The following is a 20,692-nucleotide window of genomic DNA, read 5'->3' as shown; positions in this document are numbered from 1 at the left end:
GTATGTGACCAAACCAAAAGCTCTGCTGAGACGGTGCCCCAGATGCACGCCTGGCACTGAGGGAACACCAGGACGGACTGCTGGCAGGCCGTGTTTTTGTAACACCCTGCTGAAGGCCTGCAGTGATCTCACACCGCACCGAGGCCGAATGCTCTCTGCCTCCTTCAGATTGCTGCTGGGACCTTCTGTTGCCCTGGGAGGCCGCAGGCTCACGGCCCTCTCCTAGCCTTCCTTATCTGCTGCTTCCAGTCACCTTCCTGGACGTTTTTTATTTTTTACTTGCAGCCCTTTCCTACTGCCGTTGCCTGGAGCGGAGGCATTCACCCTTCGTCCCCAAGAGCCGAGCCAAAGTAGCCGCTGGCAGCGCCAGGACGGCGCCGACGGACTGCGAGCAGCGTTCCGCTCAAGACACGGTCGGTCCTTCGAAACGCAGCGAACACGGCGCGCATCACGTCCCCGCCTCGGCCGCCCTCGAGCTGTCCGCGCACAGTCCCGCACCCGCGGCGCTGGGCACCGCCCGCCCCCGGCTCCGCCGGCGCCGGCGCCGCCTCCGCGCGCGCCCCGCCCCGCCCCGCCGCCCGCCCAATGGCGCCCGCTGCAGCCCGGCCGATGCCGTCACCCCGTGGCGCGCGGCCGCCCATTGGTCGTGCCGCCGGCAGTCGTCACATGGGCAGAGATCAGCCCAGCGCCGGGGCTGGGCGCGAGAAGTCGACGGGACACGCCCCCGCGGCGCGCGGTAGCGGTTCACGGTTTACGGTTCGCAGTCCGCGATCACGGTCGGTGCCGGCTGAGCGCGAGGCGATGCTGAGCCTGCTGGAGGTGGGCGGCAGCCTGCTGGAGCGGGCCGCCGTCGGCAACCCGCTGTCCCTGCTGCTGGCCGCGTCCGCCTTCGCGCTCAGCCTCGGCTACCTCTTCCAGCTGAGTTACCGCCGCCACGCCGGGGCCGAGCGGACGGTAGGCGCGGGGCTCCCGGGGAGCGGGCGGCGCGTGCCGGGGCGCGACCGAGGTCCCGCTGTGCGGCACCGGGGCCGGGGGCGGCGCCCCTCGGCCTCGGCTTCGGCCGTCCTTCCGTCGCGGTACCCTCTGGCGAAGCTCTCGGGGCGGGTGGGCGGGAGCGCGACCTGACGGAGGCGGTTTTCGTGACCATCTGTCACCCGAAGTCGCGTTTTTCACCGAAGATCTCGAGCAAAGCGTGTGCGCGGCCTCGCGTGTGCTCAGCGCTTGTGTGGCTGCGTACGGTGCCGCGTTACTCTGAAGAAAATGCAATATTTGCTTTCCTTTCCTCTGCAGAACCACCCTCCTCACATCCCGTCAAGCATCCCGTTCCTCGGGCACGCCATCGCGTTTGGGAAGAGCCCTATTGAGTTTCTGGAAAACGCCTATGACAAGGTGCGCTGTCCTGCGTGGCTGCGCAATGCCGGAGCGTTGCTGCGTGCTAGTTGGAATCCGTTTAACATCTGTGAATTTCTTCTTATCGCCTCGAGTGTGGAGTGCAGTGTGTGCAGGACGCTGTGGCTTCTTCACATCTTCTTGTGTGCGGGGCGCTGGTGGTACAGAGATAGTCGTGTTCTCTGAAATGGCTCTCGTGATTCAGTTTTTAAAAAGTCTTTGTCTTTGGGTAATGCTCAGAGTTGAATCACGCGCAAATTAAACATCCACATTCATGGTGTTCTTTCTCCCTTTAATTGGAAACTGTGATCTCTGTGCTGAGCTGTGCGCTGTGCTTATCTGTGAGCGCGCTGGGATGGAGCTGACGCCTCTGCAGGCAACTGTCTGAATGTTGAGGAGCTCAGTTCTATGAGAAGAGCTGGCGTGTAGAACCTCAGGAACTGGGATAGCCCCAAAGAAATGGACTAAGGCGGTAGAGCCTTAATTCCGTCCAGTAAAATAAGATGCACTGACACGTTTTACCTTGTCTAAAACGTCCTGGAGCCATAAGCTTAAATCTCGGTTTAATTAACTTGGCGGAAGACAAACTCAGTATGTGGGAATCTGCTGGAGGTGACTTTTAAACGTTCAAATCTGATTAGCTCCTAATTATGAGTGCGTAACTGCAGACCCAGTCTTTTTTCCAAGACAGAGTGTGCTGGTTTCCAGAGGCCACGCGTCTGCTGCTCCCTCTAGTTGTTTTTTTTTTTCTTTAATTTTTGTGCTTTTTTAATTTCCATTTTTGAAACTTAACAGTCCTACATTTTGCAAGATTACACATGTTAATTAGACTTACTACTGATGTGTTATCTTCTATTGAGAACAGAATTCAAACATGTCTTAAAATGGTTATATTTTATGCAGTCTCTGTGCATTTCTTAGGAGAACTGATTTGTAGAAGCTTCTAAAAAGATAATGACTTCGTGACTTGTGTTCCTATCATTTAAAATAAACTGGTGTTTTTTCCTCTCAGTATGGACCCGTGTTCAGTTTCACCATGGTGGGGAAGACCTTTACGTACCTACTGGGCAGCGATGCTGCTGCGCTGCTCTTCAACAGCAAAAACGAAGACCTGAATGCAGAGGATGTGTACTCTCGGCTGACTACACCAGTCTTTGGAAAGGGAGTGGCTTATGATGTCCCTAATGTGGTATGTGCTTTAAATACAAAATGAGCAGAAAACGAGTGTAGTTTACGTTCTGACTAGACAGCTGTGAGCCCTTGGCTCTGCATTATGGGCTTGAGGTTGTGGCAGAAGGCACGGTGTGGTTGATAGTCTCAGCTGGAGGATCAAGCCTGAGTGTACTTAGGCTGTGTTATTTACTGCCTGCCTGTCCATTAGTATAGATGCTGCTTTTTGTTTTAGAAACTGTCTAATCAGACCATAGAGGAAAACTAATAAGCCAGTGGTTTTTTTTTCCTTCCCATATAACCGGCCACTGACTGCAGTTTCCTTTTCCCTTACAAGCGACATTAGGCCTTCCTTCCGAGAGAGCTCTGAGTGACGATTTCTCATTCGTGTCACGTTTTGAACTCTATGCAAGACTATTAATTTGACCAGAGGCACCACAAAGCTTGCCTTGCTAGGACAGGAGTCAGCCTGTGTGTTTGCAGAATGCAGCCTGCCTGCATCTGGAAGTCAAGGAGCTGCACCACTCAGCATTGCTTCTGAGATGTGCATTGGCTGTTCTCGTGCTTATGCATGCTGCCGGGAACGACAGACTGCAGAATCCTGTCTCCTTCTCTTCAGTCTGAAAGCGTCTTTTAGTCGTGCTTCAGAAGAACCACCCCTTGCAGCTGACCACTTGTTTGAATATCAGTTATGACTGATAATTGTGTTGATAGGCATTGTCTGTATATCAATTCACATTCCCTCTCTGTCTCCTCCCTCCAAACTTCTTGCAGAATGTTTTGCTTTGGGAGGCAGAGCGCTGATAGGGTGTGTTCTTACCGTATGCCACTCATCCAGATAAGAGATGGGCTGCCATGTTGCAAGAGAAAATGTGCCTGCCCTGCTGCTCTGCCAGGGATTGCCCTGTGATAGGGTGCTGCAGTCCCCACTGCATTCTGAAAATGAAAGTTACTACGAAGCAGCCTTTCTTTTTATGCTTTCTGTTTTGTAAATAGCGTTACACTAAGTGTAGAGCCCTTGGTGGGAAGGCAATCTTTGGTCAGTTGTCCATGGTATTGTGCAGCTCTATAGGGCAAATACTCTAATCCATAACTAGGGCTTAAAAATTACTTGAATGACATCCACTCAGAAAATCCTATCAACTCACTTAATGGTTTTCTTCTAATAGTGGGCTTTTTACAGTAGTTTTCTTAGCTATAAGTCTATATGCAGAAAAAGAGGAAAAAGTTGAGAAGGATGTGAAGCTTCCCTAGCAAACAGCTTGCTTCGTGCTCCTGGGTCAGGCTCCTGGGCCTTGTAAAAGCCAGGTGCATCTCTGTGCCAGCAGTGAGGTGTTGCTGTGGGGGGAGGAGGACACTCTGAGTATCAGCTGTACTCTACAATCCTAATTTCTTTTTCACTCCTCTATATTTTTGTAGTACAAATGATAGGAAGTTACTAATCACATTAACACGATGAACGTTTTACTGATTGTTTCTCTTTTGATTCCTTTAGGTATTTTTGGAACAGAAGAAGATGCTCAAAACTGGGCTAAACATTGCTCAGTTTAAGCAGCACGTAACTCTGATTGAAGAAGAAACAAAGGAATATTTCAAAGCATGGGGAGAGAGTGGAGAAAGAAGTAAGCAACATCAGATGCATTTTTACTTAGACTTTCTGGGAAAGAATGAAGGCTGATGTAGGATGCAAGAGTATGTTTTTGTAAATGTTTTACTGCAATATGAAAAGAGCCGTAGGGCAGAGCTGTACCGAACATCAGAAGAAACTTGCCAAACGCAGGTTTTGTTTCATCAGATGTAATGCTATTGGAGAGTAAAGGTGCTCAGAATATCATTGACAGGAGCAAAGGACTATTTTACTTGTGGTTGCTTAGTCTAACAGTAGAGAGCGCACGTGTTGCCTGGCTGAATCATGCTAGTTTTGCATGCTGTGAGTCAGTTCGGCCTGTTTCGTAGTCCCTTTGAAAAGACAGCTCTGAATTCCTGGAGCCTGTGTCAGGGATCTTAGTTTGTGGTTATCTGCGAAGCGATAAGGTGAGGTGAGTGATGTAAGTGCAGTTCTTTTCCTTCCCACCTGTGTTTCCCAGCTGGCCTGTAATCGCAGCCCATCAGTACTGTTGCAAGCCCGCAGTGACAGAAATACTGAGAAATAATTCAGTAAGCTGCAAAACTAGCTGTTTCCCCATGGATTTGGATTTCAAGTTTAACTTTTTGTGTGACTTCTGTGTTTGTTAAGGATCGAGCTTGTGCCGCGTGGTTTACTTTGGAACAGCTTTGCTAGAAAAATCTCTAGAAACAATACCTTAGAAAAAAAGCTGTTGAAATCAAGTGATATAATTAAAAAGTTACTCATTGAGAGACCTGATTAAAACCACAGAAATTCAAAATTAAATTCTTCCTTTTATGGGAAGAGCAAGCTAAAACTCGATTTAAAATTGTTAGTATATGTATGTATGGTGGTTGTTTATTGTTCCCTTCTACAACATGTGAATAAGTGATAATCTGTAAAATGTAACATCTTGCCTGAAGTGCATCTTCACTAACCTTTTTTCTACGTCTTTTCTCAGACCTGTTTGAAGCCTTTTCGGAACTTATCATTTTGACAGCAAGTCACTGCTTGCATGGGAAAGAGATAAGAAGCTTACTGAATGAGAAGGTGGCTCAGCTGTACGCAGACCTGGATGGGGGCTTCACTCATGCTGCGTGGCTTCTGCCAGCCTGGCTACCTCTGCCCAGCTTCAGGTACCAGAAGGAAGATCCTAGTCACTTGAGCGTTTCATCTAAACCTCTTTTTTTTTTTTTTTTTTTCTTCTTGCTATTTTTTGTTTTTAAGCTGTCTCAGACATTCCAGTAAATCCTTGTAAGGATTTCATGTTGTTTCATGCAAAGATGCTAATAGAAGCGATCTGAATTGCAGGCGTCGAGATCGAGCACACAGAGAAATAAAGAATATTTTCTACAAGGTTATCCAGAAGCGTCGGAGTTCCGAGGAAAAGCAGGATGACATGCTCCAAACTCTGCTTGATGCTTCCTACAAGTAAGCAGAGGGGTGGTGACTTGTAATTTATAACTGCTGAATTTAGAGCGGGCAACGCAAGAGTAAGAAGTAAATTAGAACAAGTAGTAAATACTGCTGGAACTGGAAAGCTGATTGAATGAAGCTCTAACTGAATCCCCTTTGACGTAGGGATGGCCGCCCGCTGACAGATGATGAGATAGCTGGGATGCTCATAGGGCTGCTCCTAGCAGGGCAGCACACGTCCTCGACCACCAGTGCCTGGCTGGGCTTCTTCATAGCCAGAGACAAGGCGATACAGGAGCAGTGCTACGCGGAGCAGAAAGCGGTCTGTGGAGATGATTTGCCACCACTAACCTATGACCAGGTTTGTATGTTACATTCATCCTGATGGGTGCTGCTATACTTCTAGATATTTATTGTAATAAACAGACAGTATGGTCATATGCTCTGTTTTGAATCATAGTCTTCACAAGCTGTCTGCGATGCCACTGTTTGCCAATATGTCGCCTGCTTCTCTTTCTCTGGAGTTGCTTTTCAGCCTGCTGCCATTTCTTTTTTAATCAGCATTCATTACGGAAACTGCAGTTCCTACAATCTCTGTGTAAAAAATCAGCTGCATAAAGGAGGAATGCAGTGTGGTGTGATCTCTGTCTTTAATTAGGCGTCAGAAGCACCCGTAGGACTGGTTAGTCAGATGAAACAGCAACTACTCTTAATTGAATCAAAGGGAAAATTGTCAGGGTAGCAAATGTAGTGCAGGTAAATATGAGCTGCTTGTTCTTTGGTTTAGTTCTTTATTTCTAAACGGTCTAAAATAATTGAATAAACTTGGCTGTATTTTGGTATATAATTTTCTTTATATTTGCAGCTCAAAGATCTCAGTTTGCTGGATCGCTGTCTGAAAGAAACCTTAAGGCTTAGACCTCCTATAATGACCATGATGAGACTGGCTAAAACTCCCCAGGTGAGTACACCTTTTGGATCTAACTTCACTTGAGTAGAACAGGGCTGAAAGGAGCCAGGTGGGAAGTGCTCAGTTGATAGAAGGAAAAATACCAGTGAGTACTATGTGCTGGCAGTGAGAAATTCCAGTGGCATCATGGATTTGCAATGATGGAGTAGCCAGAGTTGACTGAAGGAGAGAACTGGTGCTTTGTGCTTGGTACTTGTTAACTTGATGGGAATATTTGTGTCCAGTTTTCCGAGCAGTGGAGATTGCTGGTAACTTGTAGCCAGCAGAGGGCCAAAAAGATGGTCTGCAGCTGGAGCTCGGGCTGTGAGGAGAGGCTGAGCTTCTTCAGTCTGGAGGAGGGAAGGCTCTGAGAACACCTAGCAAGGAGAGCCACCCCGTACCTGCAAGGTGGTTATTGAGGAGGGGGAACTGGGCATTTCACTGGAGTGTGTAACAGGAAAAGCAACGTGACATAAAACAGATCAAATCTAACCTGGATAGAAGGAGAAACTGTCAGGATAAAGAGTGGAACGGATGTTGGGGAATCTCCCTGCTTGGTGGTTTTTATGACTGACTGGGCCGAGTCCTGCACTGCCTGGTCTGCCCCAGTCCCTTCCAGCTCCAATGACAGCAAGTCAGCAGTGACCACAGGAAGTTGTACACCATGCTTCAGATGGCCATTTACTTCATTGTGTGACAGCTTAAATCCCCCAGGAGTCTCATCTCGAGCCCTTGTGCTCTTGTAGTTATCTTCCATTTGTTGCTTTTTGATCTTTGGCATTTCTTTATGGCTCTTAAGTCACCAGCGTGTAAGTGATTTTGATGTAGCCTTTATCACAGAATCACTGGAGTTGGGAGGGACCTCTGGAGATCATCCAGCCCATCCCCCTTCTGAAGTAATTTCCTCCAGTAGGTTACTCAGGAACACGTCCTGCCAGGTTTTGAATACTTCCAGAGAAGGAGACTCCGCAACCTCTCTGGGCAGCCTGTGCCAGTGCTTGTAACCTTCAAAGTAACCAAGTTTTTCCTTGAGTTGGTATGGAACTTCCTCTGTTCCAGTTTGTGACCATTGCCCCTTGTTCTGGCACTGGGCACCACTAAAAAGAGCCCAGACCTATCCACGTGAATCCCGTCCTGTAGATATTTATAAGCATTGATAAGATCCCCTCAGCCTCCTGTTCTCCAGGCTGAACAGCCCCAGGTCTCTCAGCCTTTCCTCACAAGGGAGATGCTTCAGGCCCCAGTCATGGCTGCTGGACTCTCTCCAGGAGTTCCCTGTCTGTCTTGAACCAGGGAGCCCAGAACTGGACACAAGAAAGTGTATGCTGGTGCTGCTGGGGGAGGGAGAGGGTTAGGGCAGCACACAGCTCAGGTGAAAAAAGCAGCAAAGCATTTCCTTTAGATACCCTCATTGCCCCCATCTTTCACGCGAGTGAAAAGGAGCAATTGTGTGTTCTGGCAATAAATAGCCTCAGAGGAGAACATTTTGCATCTTTAGAAGTAACCCAGCGTAACTGTGGGCTGATTCTTCATCCTGAAATGCACCTCTTGGGATTTATTTTTTATTAAAGGATAAAACACAACGGGAGCTAGAATTTAGATAAACTGTAACTTAAAACAACCAAGCAACAACAAAAAACCCACAGAAAATAATCGGTGGCAGAGTTGTTATCTCTGAAGAAGTGCAGAAGTGAGTTATGGACACGGTGAAGTTGCAGAATAACTGCTGGATGCCCACTTGGGTGTGTAGGACGTCCCAGGTCTGCATCTCCCCTGGGGAAGGTGCAGTGCCACGTGCCCCTTCCAGCCACACTCAGCGGAACTGACCCTTTCTTCTAGCTGTCATTCTTGCTTGAGTTCTTAGTTTGGGACCGCCACTTACAGATGGGGTGGGTTGCCAGGCATTTGAAAAAGCTCTCTTGGAAAACGTTGGCTTGCTCTGATACAACGGTACGAGTTAGGTACATCTAACAGAAAGTTTGCCCTGCTGCACTGATTTTAAACTGGCTTTGCCAAAACATTGTTTGAAAATCCAGTCTGAGGACACAACTTCAGGTAATGCTTTCCAAAGGAAAACTGAGGAATTGATGTGTGGGGCCTCGTCTCTTCCCTTGCAGACTGTTGCAGGATACAGCATTCCCCCCGGCCACCAGGTCTGCGTGTCCCCCACCGTTAACCAGCGCCTGAGGGACTCCTGGAAGGATGCCCTGGACTTCAAGCCCGACCGCTATCTCCAGGACAACCCGGCAGCTGGAGAGAAGTTTGCCTACATTCCCTTTGGCGCTGGTAAGTAGCACTGACAGAACGCGTTTTGCTGAGCGGTGGTGCACAGCGCGGGCTGCTCCTCTCTGCCCCACCTCCCCGTGCTGCACCACCTGAGGAGATTTTTTTCCTCTCTATTGCTGCCTCAAAGTTTTCTTAGTGTGAAAGGGCTGCTAAAGAATTGAAGTCAATAGTAACGCTTGTGTGCGTTACTCAGAGTAATAATAATAAAGAAACCTTTACGTTAGTGTACGTTATATATGAGTTTATTCAAGTCTTTTAAAGTCATGGTAAAAAAGCCTCGTAATATGAAAACGTTTTAAGGCAGTGAAAATTTACGTAGAGTTTCGTAACTGCCAAAACAGTATGCAAATCCGGCCACGATACGGTTCTAGTCAATGCCATTTCTTGAACGTTACAAACTCCTCCTCGGGGCTGCGTGAACGGATGCATTCCGGTGCAAACAGGACAACACAATCCCAGTCAAAACATTCCACGTTCTCTGCAGTGAAAGCTCTATGGGAGCGGGATTTTAGAAGTTACACAATGGTCTGTCTGTGGTCAGACTGTTCAGAAAGAAGCAATTACAGTCCAAGTGACGTTTCCCAAGTGAAGCTGCTGTCGAGGCGCTCCTGTAGCTCAGTGTGCTGATTGCTTTGTGTGGGTTTCCTCCTAGGCCGTCATCGCTGTATTGGAGAGAACTTCGCTTACGTTCAGATCAAGACCATTTGGTCCACTTTGCTCCGTTTGTATGAATTTGATCTCATCAATGACTATTTTCCAACTATAAATTATACAACCATGATACATACGCCTAATAACCCAGTTATCAGATATAAGAGGAGGTCACTGTAAATTCTGGAGCTAAAACCTTAAGTTGTGCAAACTAACAGACTTTTGATGAAATAATTGTGACAAAATGAATGGTGAATGGAAACTGTTCCACGTACTATGTAGAAGCAGGCCTGCCCCCTCTTTGCATCTGTTCTGTTCATTTCCCCACACCGTTTAGCGTTGCTGTAACTGCTCGTTCTCCCACCTTCCTGGTGCTTTTGTTGAAGGAGAAACCATCCTGTGTGTGTGTAACACTTCTAAGGTGCATGCCCCCCCCTTTAAGACGAAGAAATGTTTTTTCTACCAACTGGAATCTTTGCTTTAGAAAATATTTGATGATCGCCTTCCCCCAGCTAATGAGGGGTGAGACTGTACCCGACCTCTGCGTCCAGCAACAGGAACTCCGTCGGGTACAAGGTGCCGAGGGCACTGTACATGCCCCGCTGTGAAACAGAATCACAGATGGAAAAGGGAATGCAGCGAGGTCCCGGCTGATTCCTGGAAGTGCCCACCTAATGATTAAAAATGGTCACCGTACAGCTGAGCACAGCTGGCTGCAGAAGTGTTCCTAGGGAAGTTTTGTAACTTGGCGGTTTAAATGTCTAACTTGAAGCATTTGTAAAATGCTTCGCTTCAGGAAGCTACAAATGATTTTCTAAAATAAACTGTGAAATGCAGCCATCTCTGAAAGCTTGGTGTAAGCATGCAAGTAACAACAGGAGGACACAGTGCTAGTAAATAACATGTTCACGTGTAAAATAATCCAGAAGTGACGTGAGATACGGGAATGCTGTTACGCTTTGCATTGACTCATGCAGGATTGTTGAATAGTGTTTGGTTCACAAGTGGTGGTGATAAATGGTCGTGAGCTCCAGCTCATAGGAATTTGGATTAAAATTTGTAAAGAAACCTCTTGTGGAAGTTTCCTCTGCTTAACATTGTCAATTCTTAAATTCATAGCAACAAGAAAGAAAATGCATGTAAGTACAAAGTTAGTTAATCGTGCCAAGAGCTCCCCCTCTTCCCCTGCCCCTCTCAGCAGCGCTCCCTGGAGCAAGGGCTCACCCACTGTCAGTTCTGACCCTGGTACAGCCATTACAGACCTTTGTTTTCACATCAACGACAGCGACTGAGCGAGGAGACATACATACATACGTACATACATACATACATACATACCTGCTCTTGCAGCCCTGAAAGGTACAGCCAGGGGCTGCAGAAACCAAGCTTACAGCTGCCCTCTTGTCAAGTAGCAGCACTTCTGCAATTGGTGACAAGAGGCAGCTGCCACAGCCAGGAGCAGCACGCATAGGAGCGAGGTTTTCAACCTAAATAAGGGAGTGATTCTTCACTTTAAGAACTGTCCAAGAGTAGAACACAGTTAAAAGCATGAAGTCATCTTTATTTCAGTACTTTGACAAAATACCCATAAAATTCAAAACTTCTACCGTTACAAAAATAGGTCTCTACAGGTGCTATTCTGTCTGCACTGCCAGTAGCAAATATGAGGAGAGTTGTGTAACTTCAGTAGCCTTGCCAGAAAAAGTGCAAGTGAACTTCTCTGAATGGAGCTCAATTTAATTAATACACAAGTTTCATCTTCGCACCCCCTTGATAAATACACACTTCATAAGTTAATCGTTTAAATTAGCATTCCACAAATATACATGTAATTTAATGATTTTTTTTTTTTTGCATGAACACAAAGTGCCTATATACATAAATCTCACAGAATCCCAGTCTGCATGGGTGTGCCAGGATGGAACTGTATACAATCGTACAGCCGCGTTGGTATTGGTCCCACCAGATACACGTTACACAAAAGCACAGAAAGCACAGGTTTACAGAAGGCAATCAATCCACTGACATCGCTGCCAGCCATGGAGCTGGGCAGGGGGTATTATCTTCTCATAGCAGAGTGCAGTTGCGTGTATGAGGTGGACACTGTAAGACAGAAAGATTTGAATCAGAGCACGTGGAATGAGGAGCCGAGGGTTCACAAATGATGTGTCACTCTAATGGATAAGTGGGAAAGGTTTTACACAGGAAATCGTTTAAAAACAAATCTTCCTCAAAGGACAGATTTTATGCTAAAATAAAACTTTAACACAGTAACTTCCGTAACTCATCCCCACTCCGCGTTTGATAAATTAGATCCCATTGATCTGACAATTTTCTTGATGTATTCCCTTGATAGCAAAAAACAATTCTCATCTCTGAGACAAAAAGGCTGTCACTTCTAGCATCCTAGTGGTAGAAAAGAACTGCTCTTGCACCCCAACTCTCCAATCTTTTGAATAGGTTTTTCCCCCCCTCACTTAAACTCTTAGAAGGGCACACTGAATCCTTATTGCACATTTATGAGACTGGTGAAAATTAACATGTCACCAGTCAGCTCAAAATCTGTTACTGACGCACACCTCTGCAGGCCTCCCTTCAAAGAATTTAACCTCTTTTTTTTTTTACTGGGCTCGCTGTAGTACAGAATAACCTCCTGTTTAAGGCTGAAAATGCCCCATACCAAAGACATCTGGCACACATCTCAGAGCCAGCACGCCCCTTCTAGCTTGGAATTTTGCCCCAGCCCTTACCTGACTGCACGCTTCCGAGCCGCCTCTGCAGTGCCTCCAGTCGGTGGATGTAATCTGTTAAAGCTCTTTCTGGGTCATAGTTCTGCAGCTGAGAACACGCGAAAGAGACTGGGTTCAGGTCAGCATGCATACTGTGGAACCTAGGGACAGAAGAACACAGATGCTTTTAAAAACCAAAATGTCAAATCAAAAAGAATCAGCAGACACAGCAGGATACTGTAAGCACAGAGACCTGAGCGGGTGCGTGTCTGCTGCCTTACCCACACAGCAGTCAGAGCACCATGCCCACTGAAGCTCCCTGCCACTTACTGCCTAAGCCATCACAGAATCATTTGAGTTGGAAGGGAGCTTTAAAGGTCATCTGGTCCAACTGCCCTGCAATGAGCAGGGACACCTACACTAGATCAGGTGCTCAGAGCCCCGTCCGGCCTGACCTTGAATGTCTCCAGGGATGGGGCATCCACCACCTCTCTGGGCAACCTGTGCCAGCGCCTCACCACGCTCACTGTAAAAAACCTTTTTTCTTACATCCAATCTAAATCTCCCTTCTTTTAGTTTGAAACCATTCTCCCTTATCCTATCACAACACAGTGCCTCCCCCAGAAGAACCTCCTTGCCCAACTGCATTTTCTTTCTACTGCACGTGATCTGTTCTGGGAACAAGACTGCAAATTCCTACTGAGACTGCAGCAGAACCCGTAGTAGATTTTCTATTAAGAAGCTTGTGCAAACGAGGACACAGCCATCTGTACGGGATACGGGATCCTGGATTTCTTTGGTACTTTCTGTAAGTTGAAATCAAAAGTGGCTAAAATAGATTAAATATCGTTTTTTGTAAAGCATTATGGTTGCCACAAACTAAGGTTACAGATGTTGAGGTGGATCATGTAAAAATGGAGATCCCAAGTGAATCGAATCCAATCTGCGGGAAAGCTCAGAGCCCACAGGCAGCTGGGGTTGGCTTCCCAAAGCCAAAGCTGTGCAGATGTCAAGCAGCAATCAGGCAGCAACATCAGCAGGCACTGGCCTTGATCAGGCAATGAGTAAGTGCACATCAAAGGTCTGAGATGCACTTTGTTACGTTTCCTTGTAAAAAAAAAAAAAATGTTAAAAAACTTGTGGCATCGAAGATGATGAACCTCATCAGCAAACGCTGACACGTTCGTGCAGCTGAACAGTGTTCTGACAGAGAATCATCTTCTGAAAACAGAACTTACTTTTGTTGAAAGTTGATAGGAGATCTGGGAGACTCCATGTCTGATCGGGATCTATAGGAATGCCTTTGTTCTCCATAGAGATCCATACCACTGGAGAATGAGTCAGGCCGCAATTCATTACCTAAAAGTAGAAAAAGCAATATCTTGAAAACTAAAAAACAAATGAAAATGTAACGCCTTATGCACGTTACTGGGAATTTTAAGTGCAAGTTTTCTGTCTCCATATCACAAAAATGGGATTTAGCAAGATGCAGGTTTTTTTGTAGTTAATTAAAAAGCAAAAGCAACAGCTTGCTGCTGGTCTAGAGCTTGGAAAGGACACTTGGCACTGCAGTGTAAACACAGTGCAGCCACTCCAGACATCTCAGATTCCTCTGCCTGCCCCTGCCCTCCGTGTTCCCTCTCAGAACGCAGGCCTCGAGAGAAACCCACCGATGCACGCAGTGCTGGTTTTACAAACGCACACCGCGTGGGAAGTTGTCATATTTTGTTTATAATTCCACCCACAATAGAGCAACAAAAGACTGAAGAGAAAGCAAAGAGATCAGTGGTCATGCTAGATGTTGAAACTACCAGAAACCTGAGAAACAGGTTAATCCAAGCAACAGTGGCAAAAGGAAGAGGGCACAGCAGCCCAGCTGCTCTACATGAAGAAGCTGCAAATCAAAGCCACCTGCATTAAGGAGCAGTGTAACTTGAGAATAACATTTTTCGGTCATCACTGGACTACAGTTTACCTGTGTTCTGGCTAAAGACATCCCTGTTGATGCTTAAGATACCAGAACCTGTAACTCTGTGCCATCGACGAACCAGGAACTTCATTCTGGAATTGAAAAACAAATTAAAATAACTCAAAATGCTGAACTTCTGGATAAAGGAAGCAGTCTTTTAAGCAAACACTCTGCTTTTTATATTCTAGAAGGCATAAGAATTTCTTGAACGCCAAACAAAATTAACGGATGGGCACTTAAAACATAACGATCAAGTAGAAAACTTCCTTACACACGTCTCTAGAGTCTCTGCAAACTCTCTGCTGTCAGGATCTGCTTTCAGTTTGTTCTCTGCAATTGCAGTGACTCCAGAGGTGCTGCATAAGTCAGAATGGACAGCAAATGGTTCATGCCCCTGAAGAGCAGGGCATCAGCATGTTAAAATGGCACTAAAGATGCTTTTTGCCCTGTTACATTCCCCAGATCATAGCAGCAGAGTATTATGAGTAAAAGCCCCACTTACTGTAGGTATATAAATGAACATGAGACACTACAGATTCAGAGCGTGCGTCTGTCTGAAACTGAACTTCCTCCAGCTCACCTTGAAATTGCAATGGACACCCTGACTGCAGAGCGGAATCTTGTAAAACCCTTTGAATGATGTGTGATGATCTCAAGGTCCGTGTAAGAGGGCTGCCCACCCATCCGTGCAATGAGGGCCAGCGTGGCTTCTTCACACTCCTGGAATCCACCCAGTAACAGCAGCAAGTATTTCTTCTGATAAATGAGAGCCTTCCGGAAGCTCTCTGCTCGGAGGTATTTGCCATAAATTCTCTACAAGATGAGAAACAGAAGAAGCAGCGTAAGCTCCAGGAATGATTACAGTCGTAACTTCTGACATCACCACTCCTCTAGCGTTGCTGGGATTATTCATTTCTTGATGTTACAGAGGAGCCTGTGCTACAGCCCACACTTGGTGAATGCAGCTTCACAATCTGAGGACCACCTGAGCAGCAAGTACACACAAAAGGACGACATAGTGCTAGCTTGTCATCCTTGGGGATAACAACTGAGAGTTATATATGCGAGGATGAGAATTTAAATTCCAAATTTAACATCTATTCTGTTAGAAAAAGCAGAGCGAACTCAGAAAAAAAATAGGCCCAAAAGAACACGACAATAAAACAAACCAGTCACAGTTACTAGGCAGGCAACAAAGTCTTCCTACCCTTAAAATAACATTTTCAGAATCTGATCCCAGCTCTCGGAGGAAAGCTTCACTCCTGAGTTCTGCTCTCAGCTTGGACAGCTCCGCATCTGCCTGTTTCAAAGACTTCTGCAGTGACAGCTTTTCTTTGTTCCAGTTTTCCCTCTCAGAGGCAACCAGCATCTCGATGTTAACTCCAAGATCGGACGAGTGTCTAGAAGACTGGAGGGGAAGACACCGTATTTGAACCACGGGGTTTGGAAAAGCTTGAGCTGTGTCATCCTGGTCACTGGCTTGGTGGAGAGTTCATAAAACTACTGATGAAAGAAATCAAACATTTTCCCACAGAAAAGATCTGAGGTCACCCCAGCGCCCTACCACCTCCAGTGCACTGAGTTTTGGAGCCTGTTCAACATCCTAGAAAAATACAGCCACACCAAACAAATCCCCTTCAATGGACAACAATTAGCTCAGTGACCTTGAAGCTATCTCCATCTATTTGCTGCCCAGCTGGGCGATGAGGTGCAGATTAAAAAGAGAAGCACACGGAATTCCAAAAAAAAAAAAAGAGAAGTTAACAAAAATGAAGGTGGTTACAGTCAAAAGGTTTACAGTAAACAGTGAATCAGGATGTCTTGACCACAGGACAAGAATAACTCACATCCATTTACTCTGTAGGAAGAAAGCTGAGAAAGACAGACAGCTCGATCATTCTCATTCAGGTGATGAGCACAAAGAACATCAGTTATTTCACAGCACAATGGTTTCATGCCTATATATGCTTCATGAGAGCTGCGCCACCCAAGACCTACGTGTTCTCCAGAAGTACGTCTGTGCTGGTATCTCCTCAGTTCTTCCTCCAGCTTCATGACAGCATTCCTCAAATTATTCTTCTCCTCACTCAGCCTGCTGACAAAGCCGGTGAGCTGAGCGTTCTGCCGCAGGAGCCGCTCCGTTAGCGAGCTGGATGGGGTCCCAGGTGGCAGCGCCAGCTTCAGCTGCAAGGAAAACAGAAAACCAAACCATGCGCGCTCCCACCAGAGTTGCCAACTTCAAAATAACTTTGGTTTGCAGGAAAACATCTTTTATGCACAATAACAATAACTTTGTTGTAACTTATATAAAGAAAACAAAGTGTACGTGTAAGCTATAGCCCAACGTAACTTGTTCTATGGTTATCCTGTACGTAACAGCAGAATAATTTGTGAAAGCTCCATTATTCCAACTGCAGCAACATGCAGAGCTTTTTTTACTGTGCTTAGATTTATCTAACTTAGAGGAAGGAAAAGGCCAAAGATTTTTACAAGTCACGTAGAACACACTTGCTTACAATGCAGGTAAGGTCGAGGCAGGCCCAGTTAAAATCAAATACTGCTGAAGTCTTTGTAACAGATTACACGACTGATTCCAGTTCAGGTTTTATACGCACTGCTCCACTCCTTTGGTAAATACAGAGCAGTTACAGTAAATGTCTTGTATCAACACAATAAAGTAAATATTACGTGCTGATTTTAATATCAGGAAATACTGAGCAGTTTCCTCAGTTACAAAAACACTGCTGGAAAGAAAATACGTTTTTCTAAAGAAGAAGCTGGGAAAAGCAATATTTAGTAGTTATTATGGGATAATTTCACATTAAAAGTTTAAGATTCAATTTTAAGATAATTGGAATTAAAAAAATAAAAGGAGGGGAGGTGGTTCACGCTTCACCAGCTGTAAAGCAGCACTCCCTGGAGGAGACTTTCCTCCATGAAGCGCACAGCTGCGTAAGCACAGCTTTAACAACTCCGTGCTGCTTTCCGCTCACATCTCACCCCCCGAACTCTGCCACCAAAGTTATGACATTGCATTCTCACCTCCTCCAGACAGGACACTCCAGGAAGCTTTTGCAGCTCTGAAATAACTTCTTCAATAGCATTCTGTATCGCAATGAAGTCCTGATCATCTGCTGTTTCAAACTGCAACCTGAAATGACGATGACAGTTTCTATACCACAAATGAGACCAATAGAGCAGCGCCTTCCCAGCGAACACGTGCCGGGCCTTCAGCAAACCACATCAGCACAGCTACTGGAGACACGGCAACACATTCAAGGCATTCGGTGACTCTTAGGTCTATAAATTAAATTGGCTCAAATTCATAATGAATTTGCATTGAACAGTTTCTATGGATTTTAAATAAAGGTTACTCTACGTGAAGAGCATTTAAAAATATTCTTCTGCTTCCCACTGATCTGTGCGGGAAAAAAAAAAAAAGAACCGCGGGATATTTTTGAGATCCAATGCATTTTGTTTTACTCAAATGTTTTGGAATAAACGTTTCAATATTAAATCACCACCACAGTGAAATAAAAAACAGATTCAAAGCTCCCACTGTTTTTTTCCTTAAGGAGTCAGTAACTTGAGATAGTAGGAATCGAGATACATTTCACTTGACTAGAAAATACTGATTTTCTGGGGGAGGGGGTACCGGGGGCATAGCTATATAGCAGTAACCCTTCTGTTCTTCCCCTTCCACAGTGAATTTTTTAATTATTAAATTGTTTTAAAATGATCTTCCACCGGCACCAAACTCAAAGAATAGCTATCACTCGCAGAGAAAGATGACGATTTTGCTGTAACTGATGAAGGACCACGTGAAACAGGAAAGAGCACAACGATGGACACTCTGTGATCCTCTTTAACACAGCACATCTCAGGCAAAAAGAAGCACGTACTATAAACATAGAGCAACACAAAAACTAGGTTGCAGTGTGTGAATAATGATTAAAACCTAATAAATTAGCTTGCGCGTTGCTATTAGCCACAGTCAGCAGCTGAAGACTGGTCTAACCTGCTAGCAGCCTTCTGAGCCAATTGCTTTAGCTTTGGAGATGCATTTTGCAGCTTTTGTCTGACAGCCTCCAGAATTCCAGCAGCTGCAGAGAGGTCTCCTCCTCCTCCTGTCAGCGTGGGGTACGTGGATTCGTTTGTCTCAGCTCCTTCCATTTTTTGCTGGAGAACCCAATTTCTTGTTCTTTCATTGGGTGTGTCCCAAGTACTCTGTACATAAATATATACTTCTATAAACACACTTCAAATATAATGCTTTTAAATAGAAGCATTTAATGCTGAAATGCACTCAAAAATTATAGAACATAAACAATTCTGATACAGAAAGGAGTGCAGTGTGACTACACTATTACCACTCCAACTGCTTCTGAGTGGTATCAGGTGGTGCCTTTCTTGGTTAATACCTAGCTATCACAGATCTAAAGTGAATTCATTCAGTAAGCTCAGCTGATCAGAAGCCACCAGCATGTCTGGTTTTAACGCCATCATCTCCTTTACCAATTGTGTCTGCTTCTGAGACCAATTCAGAGTCAGAGATATGGGACTGGAAACGCCCACCACGGTCATGGTCCTTGGATATTTGATGATGGTGAGGTGCCAGTGAGGGGAAAAAAAAAAAAGAGCAGGGTATTGTAAATGTCACAGGAAGCAGCATGAGATCCGTTATTTGAAACTCCTGGCAGATCCTGGACAGCAAATAGTGCTGTCTACTGCTGATGAGGGGAAAAAGCCAGGGGGGCCACTGCCACCTGATCCAAGGGAAAATTGTTCCTTGATCACAGTGCTCGCAGTTACCTCTGAACAGGATGCCTGGCGCTATCAGCTACTGCAAACTACTGGCAGTTGCCAATGCTTCAGAAGATTAAAAGTAGCCAAAATTGATGAAGACAAAAGTGTCCTTCCTGGCTCCACTGAGAAACAGCTGCCTAAGAGAAAGCAATGATTCCAGGTTGGGCAAAAAACATGGATAGCAGAGAGGCAAGTCTCCTGTCAACCACCTCCTTTCAGACTATCCACAAAGCACCCACTGATCATCACTTACATCTTACAGGGAAGATTCTAAAGAGTTTTAAAAGTAATTTAAAAACCATTACAGAACTGCCCAAACCTTTTATGAAGGAGAAAAGCTTACTGGCAACAGTGGTTCCAACTAGCGCTTTCAACAGTGGTTCCAATAAACTAAATGTTAAGCTAAATTCTGAAATTATTTTCTTACACTGATTTCTTCCTTCTATTTTGTTTGCTAACTTATACATATCCACTATACACTTGTTCAGCTACATATTCATTTAATTCCCACAGTCGTTGGGAGATCGCTGTTTCATGTTTCAAAGACCACTCGCAGTTCATGAACTAAGGATTAAGAACCCTGGTGTGGAGCACTCCTGAGCCCATTCATGAGAATGGGTGAGGGGAATATTCTTTTTCTGCTATACTTCAACATAAAGTGCATGTATACACTCAGATACATTTATCCTGCTCACTCTTGTCCTTACACATCTCTACAGCTTCATTCTCAGAGGATGCGAGCAAATAGTTTCAGAAAGCAAAACTAGAGTGCTTCCCCCTTTCTCTGGTGCCTGTATTTTGGCACATGTAATTGGCCAGCTATTTTATACATTAAAGGCACAGTGACAAACAACAGTAATTGAACAAAAGAATTAAAAGCAAAATTGCCAAGTTCAGTATCACACATTGCTCTCAGACCTACCGTACCTCATTCTGATTGTGGCTTGGTGTTCTTTCGGCTTCCTTTTTCTCTTCACTCTCCCGCTCCTTTATCTGTAGTTCTTGGATTATTTCCTGCAACTTCTTTGTCTCATTCTCTAATTTATGAACCTCTTGCTCCTTTTGTCCCAGTTGCCACTGAAGGTCTTCTACTTTGGACTCCAGTTCGTGGAGTTTCTTCTGTGCTATTATGTTAGCATCTTGTTCTGCTTGTAATGCTTTCCTCTGGATTTGCCTCTCTTTTTCCATTTGCTGTCTCACTTGCACAGATTCCAGTTTATACTTCTCCATCTCACTCACTAACTCCACGACACGGTCATGCTTTTCATCCATTTGTTTCTGTAGCTCTTTTAGTAACTCCTCAGATGGATTAGGTGTTCCAGCTTGCCCCTTATGTTCAGCACTTTGAAGTTGAGCACATAGCTCTTTTTCCCTTTCTAGTGCACTGCTTATTTCAAGAGCTCGAACCTTCTCTGATTCAAGAAGAACCTGCAACTCAGAATTACGGCCTCGTTCACGTGACAGCTGGGCAGCACTGAGTGCTTCTTGGGATTCAATTTTCTGTTGCAGATCACTTGACAGTTGTTTCTCTTCTTCCAAAAGTTCATTTAACTGCAAGTTCTTTTGTTTTTGATCTTCAAGTGAAAATTTTAAATCCTTCCAAAAGAAAACAAGGAAAAAATGATTTAAATAATTCATATACACTTGGCCTTATGTTAGGCAAGTTGCAAAAATGCTAGCTCTACATACTTTGCTTTTAACAAGTTTTGCTGTTCGCAAAT

The 20,692-nt window shown here is 45.3% G+C and overlaps 2 protein-coding genes across 6 annotated transcripts in view; one reads left to right on the top strand and one right to left on the bottom strand.

The window, feature by feature from the left end:
* LOC110393597 (lanosterol 14-alpha demethylase) lies at nucleotides 671–10,316 on the top strand. The gene is made up of 10 exons (XM_021386601.1): nucleotides 671–954; nucleotides 1,291–1,389; nucleotides 2,402–2,578; nucleotides 4,055–4,181; nucleotides 5,127–5,301; nucleotides 5,477–5,596; nucleotides 5,747–5,942; nucleotides 6,447–6,542; nucleotides 8,648–8,816; nucleotides 9,469–10,316. Exons 1-10 carry the CDS (start codon nucleotides 802–804, stop codon nucleotides 9,645–9,647), a joined length of 1,491 nt encoding a protein of 496 aa, XP_021242276.1. The 5' UTR covers nucleotides 671–801; the 3' UTR covers nucleotides 9,648–10,316.
* The window catches only part of AKAP9 (A-kinase anchoring protein 9), a 104,386-nt gene continuing 94,701 nt past the window's right edge, over nucleotides 11,008–20,692 (bottom strand). For all 5 annotated transcript variants that reach the window (XM_021386583.1, XM_021386584.1, XM_021386588.1 and 2 more), the window contains 10 exons: nucleotides 19,899–20,567; nucleotides 18,184–18,392; nucleotides 17,208–17,316; nucleotides 16,164–16,349; nucleotides 15,373–15,573; nucleotides 14,746–14,978; nucleotides 14,172–14,257; nucleotides 13,435–13,555; nucleotides 12,218–12,357; nucleotides 11,008–11,570 (listed from right to left, as the gene is read on the bottom strand). In XM_021386583.1, the coding sequence (XP_021242258.1) occupies nucleotides 11,527–11,570; nucleotides 12,218–12,357; nucleotides 13,435–13,555; nucleotides 14,172–14,257; nucleotides 14,746–14,978; nucleotides 15,373–15,573; nucleotides 16,164–16,349; nucleotides 17,208–17,316; nucleotides 18,184–18,392; nucleotides 19,899–20,567 (1,998 nt within the window). In that variant the 3' untranslated portion in view covers nucleotides 11,008–11,526. The remainder of the gene's footprint in view (nucleotides 11,571–12,217; nucleotides 12,358–13,434; nucleotides 13,556–14,171; nucleotides 14,258–14,745; nucleotides 14,979–15,372; nucleotides 15,574–16,163; nucleotides 16,350–17,207; nucleotides 17,317–18,183; nucleotides 18,393–19,898; nucleotides 20,568–20,692) is intronic.

The sequence above is a fragment of the Numida meleagris genome, chromosome 2, assembly GCF_002078875.1.
Source record: "Numida meleagris isolate 19003 breed g44 Domestic line chromosome 2, NumMel1.0, whole genome shotgun sequence".
Taxonomy (NCBI): domain Eukaryota; kingdom Metazoa; phylum Chordata; class Aves; order Galliformes; family Numididae; genus Numida; species Numida meleagris.
This window is presented reverse-complemented; position numbering and strand designations above follow the sequence as displayed.

Coding starts and splice junctions, on each gene's coding strand:
- LOC110393597 (XM_021386601.1), top strand. CDS start 802: ATGCTGAGCCTGCTGGAGGTGGGCGGCAGCCTGCTGGAGCGGGCCGCC. Junction 1,390..2,401: donor TGGAAAACGCCTATGACAAG/GTGCGCTGTCCT, acceptor TTTTCCTCTCAG/TATGGACCCGTGTTCAGTTT. Junction 4,182..5,126: donor GGGAGAGAGTGGAGAAAGAA/GTAAGCAACATC, acceptor GTCTTTTCTCAG/ACCTGTTTGAAGCCTTTTCG.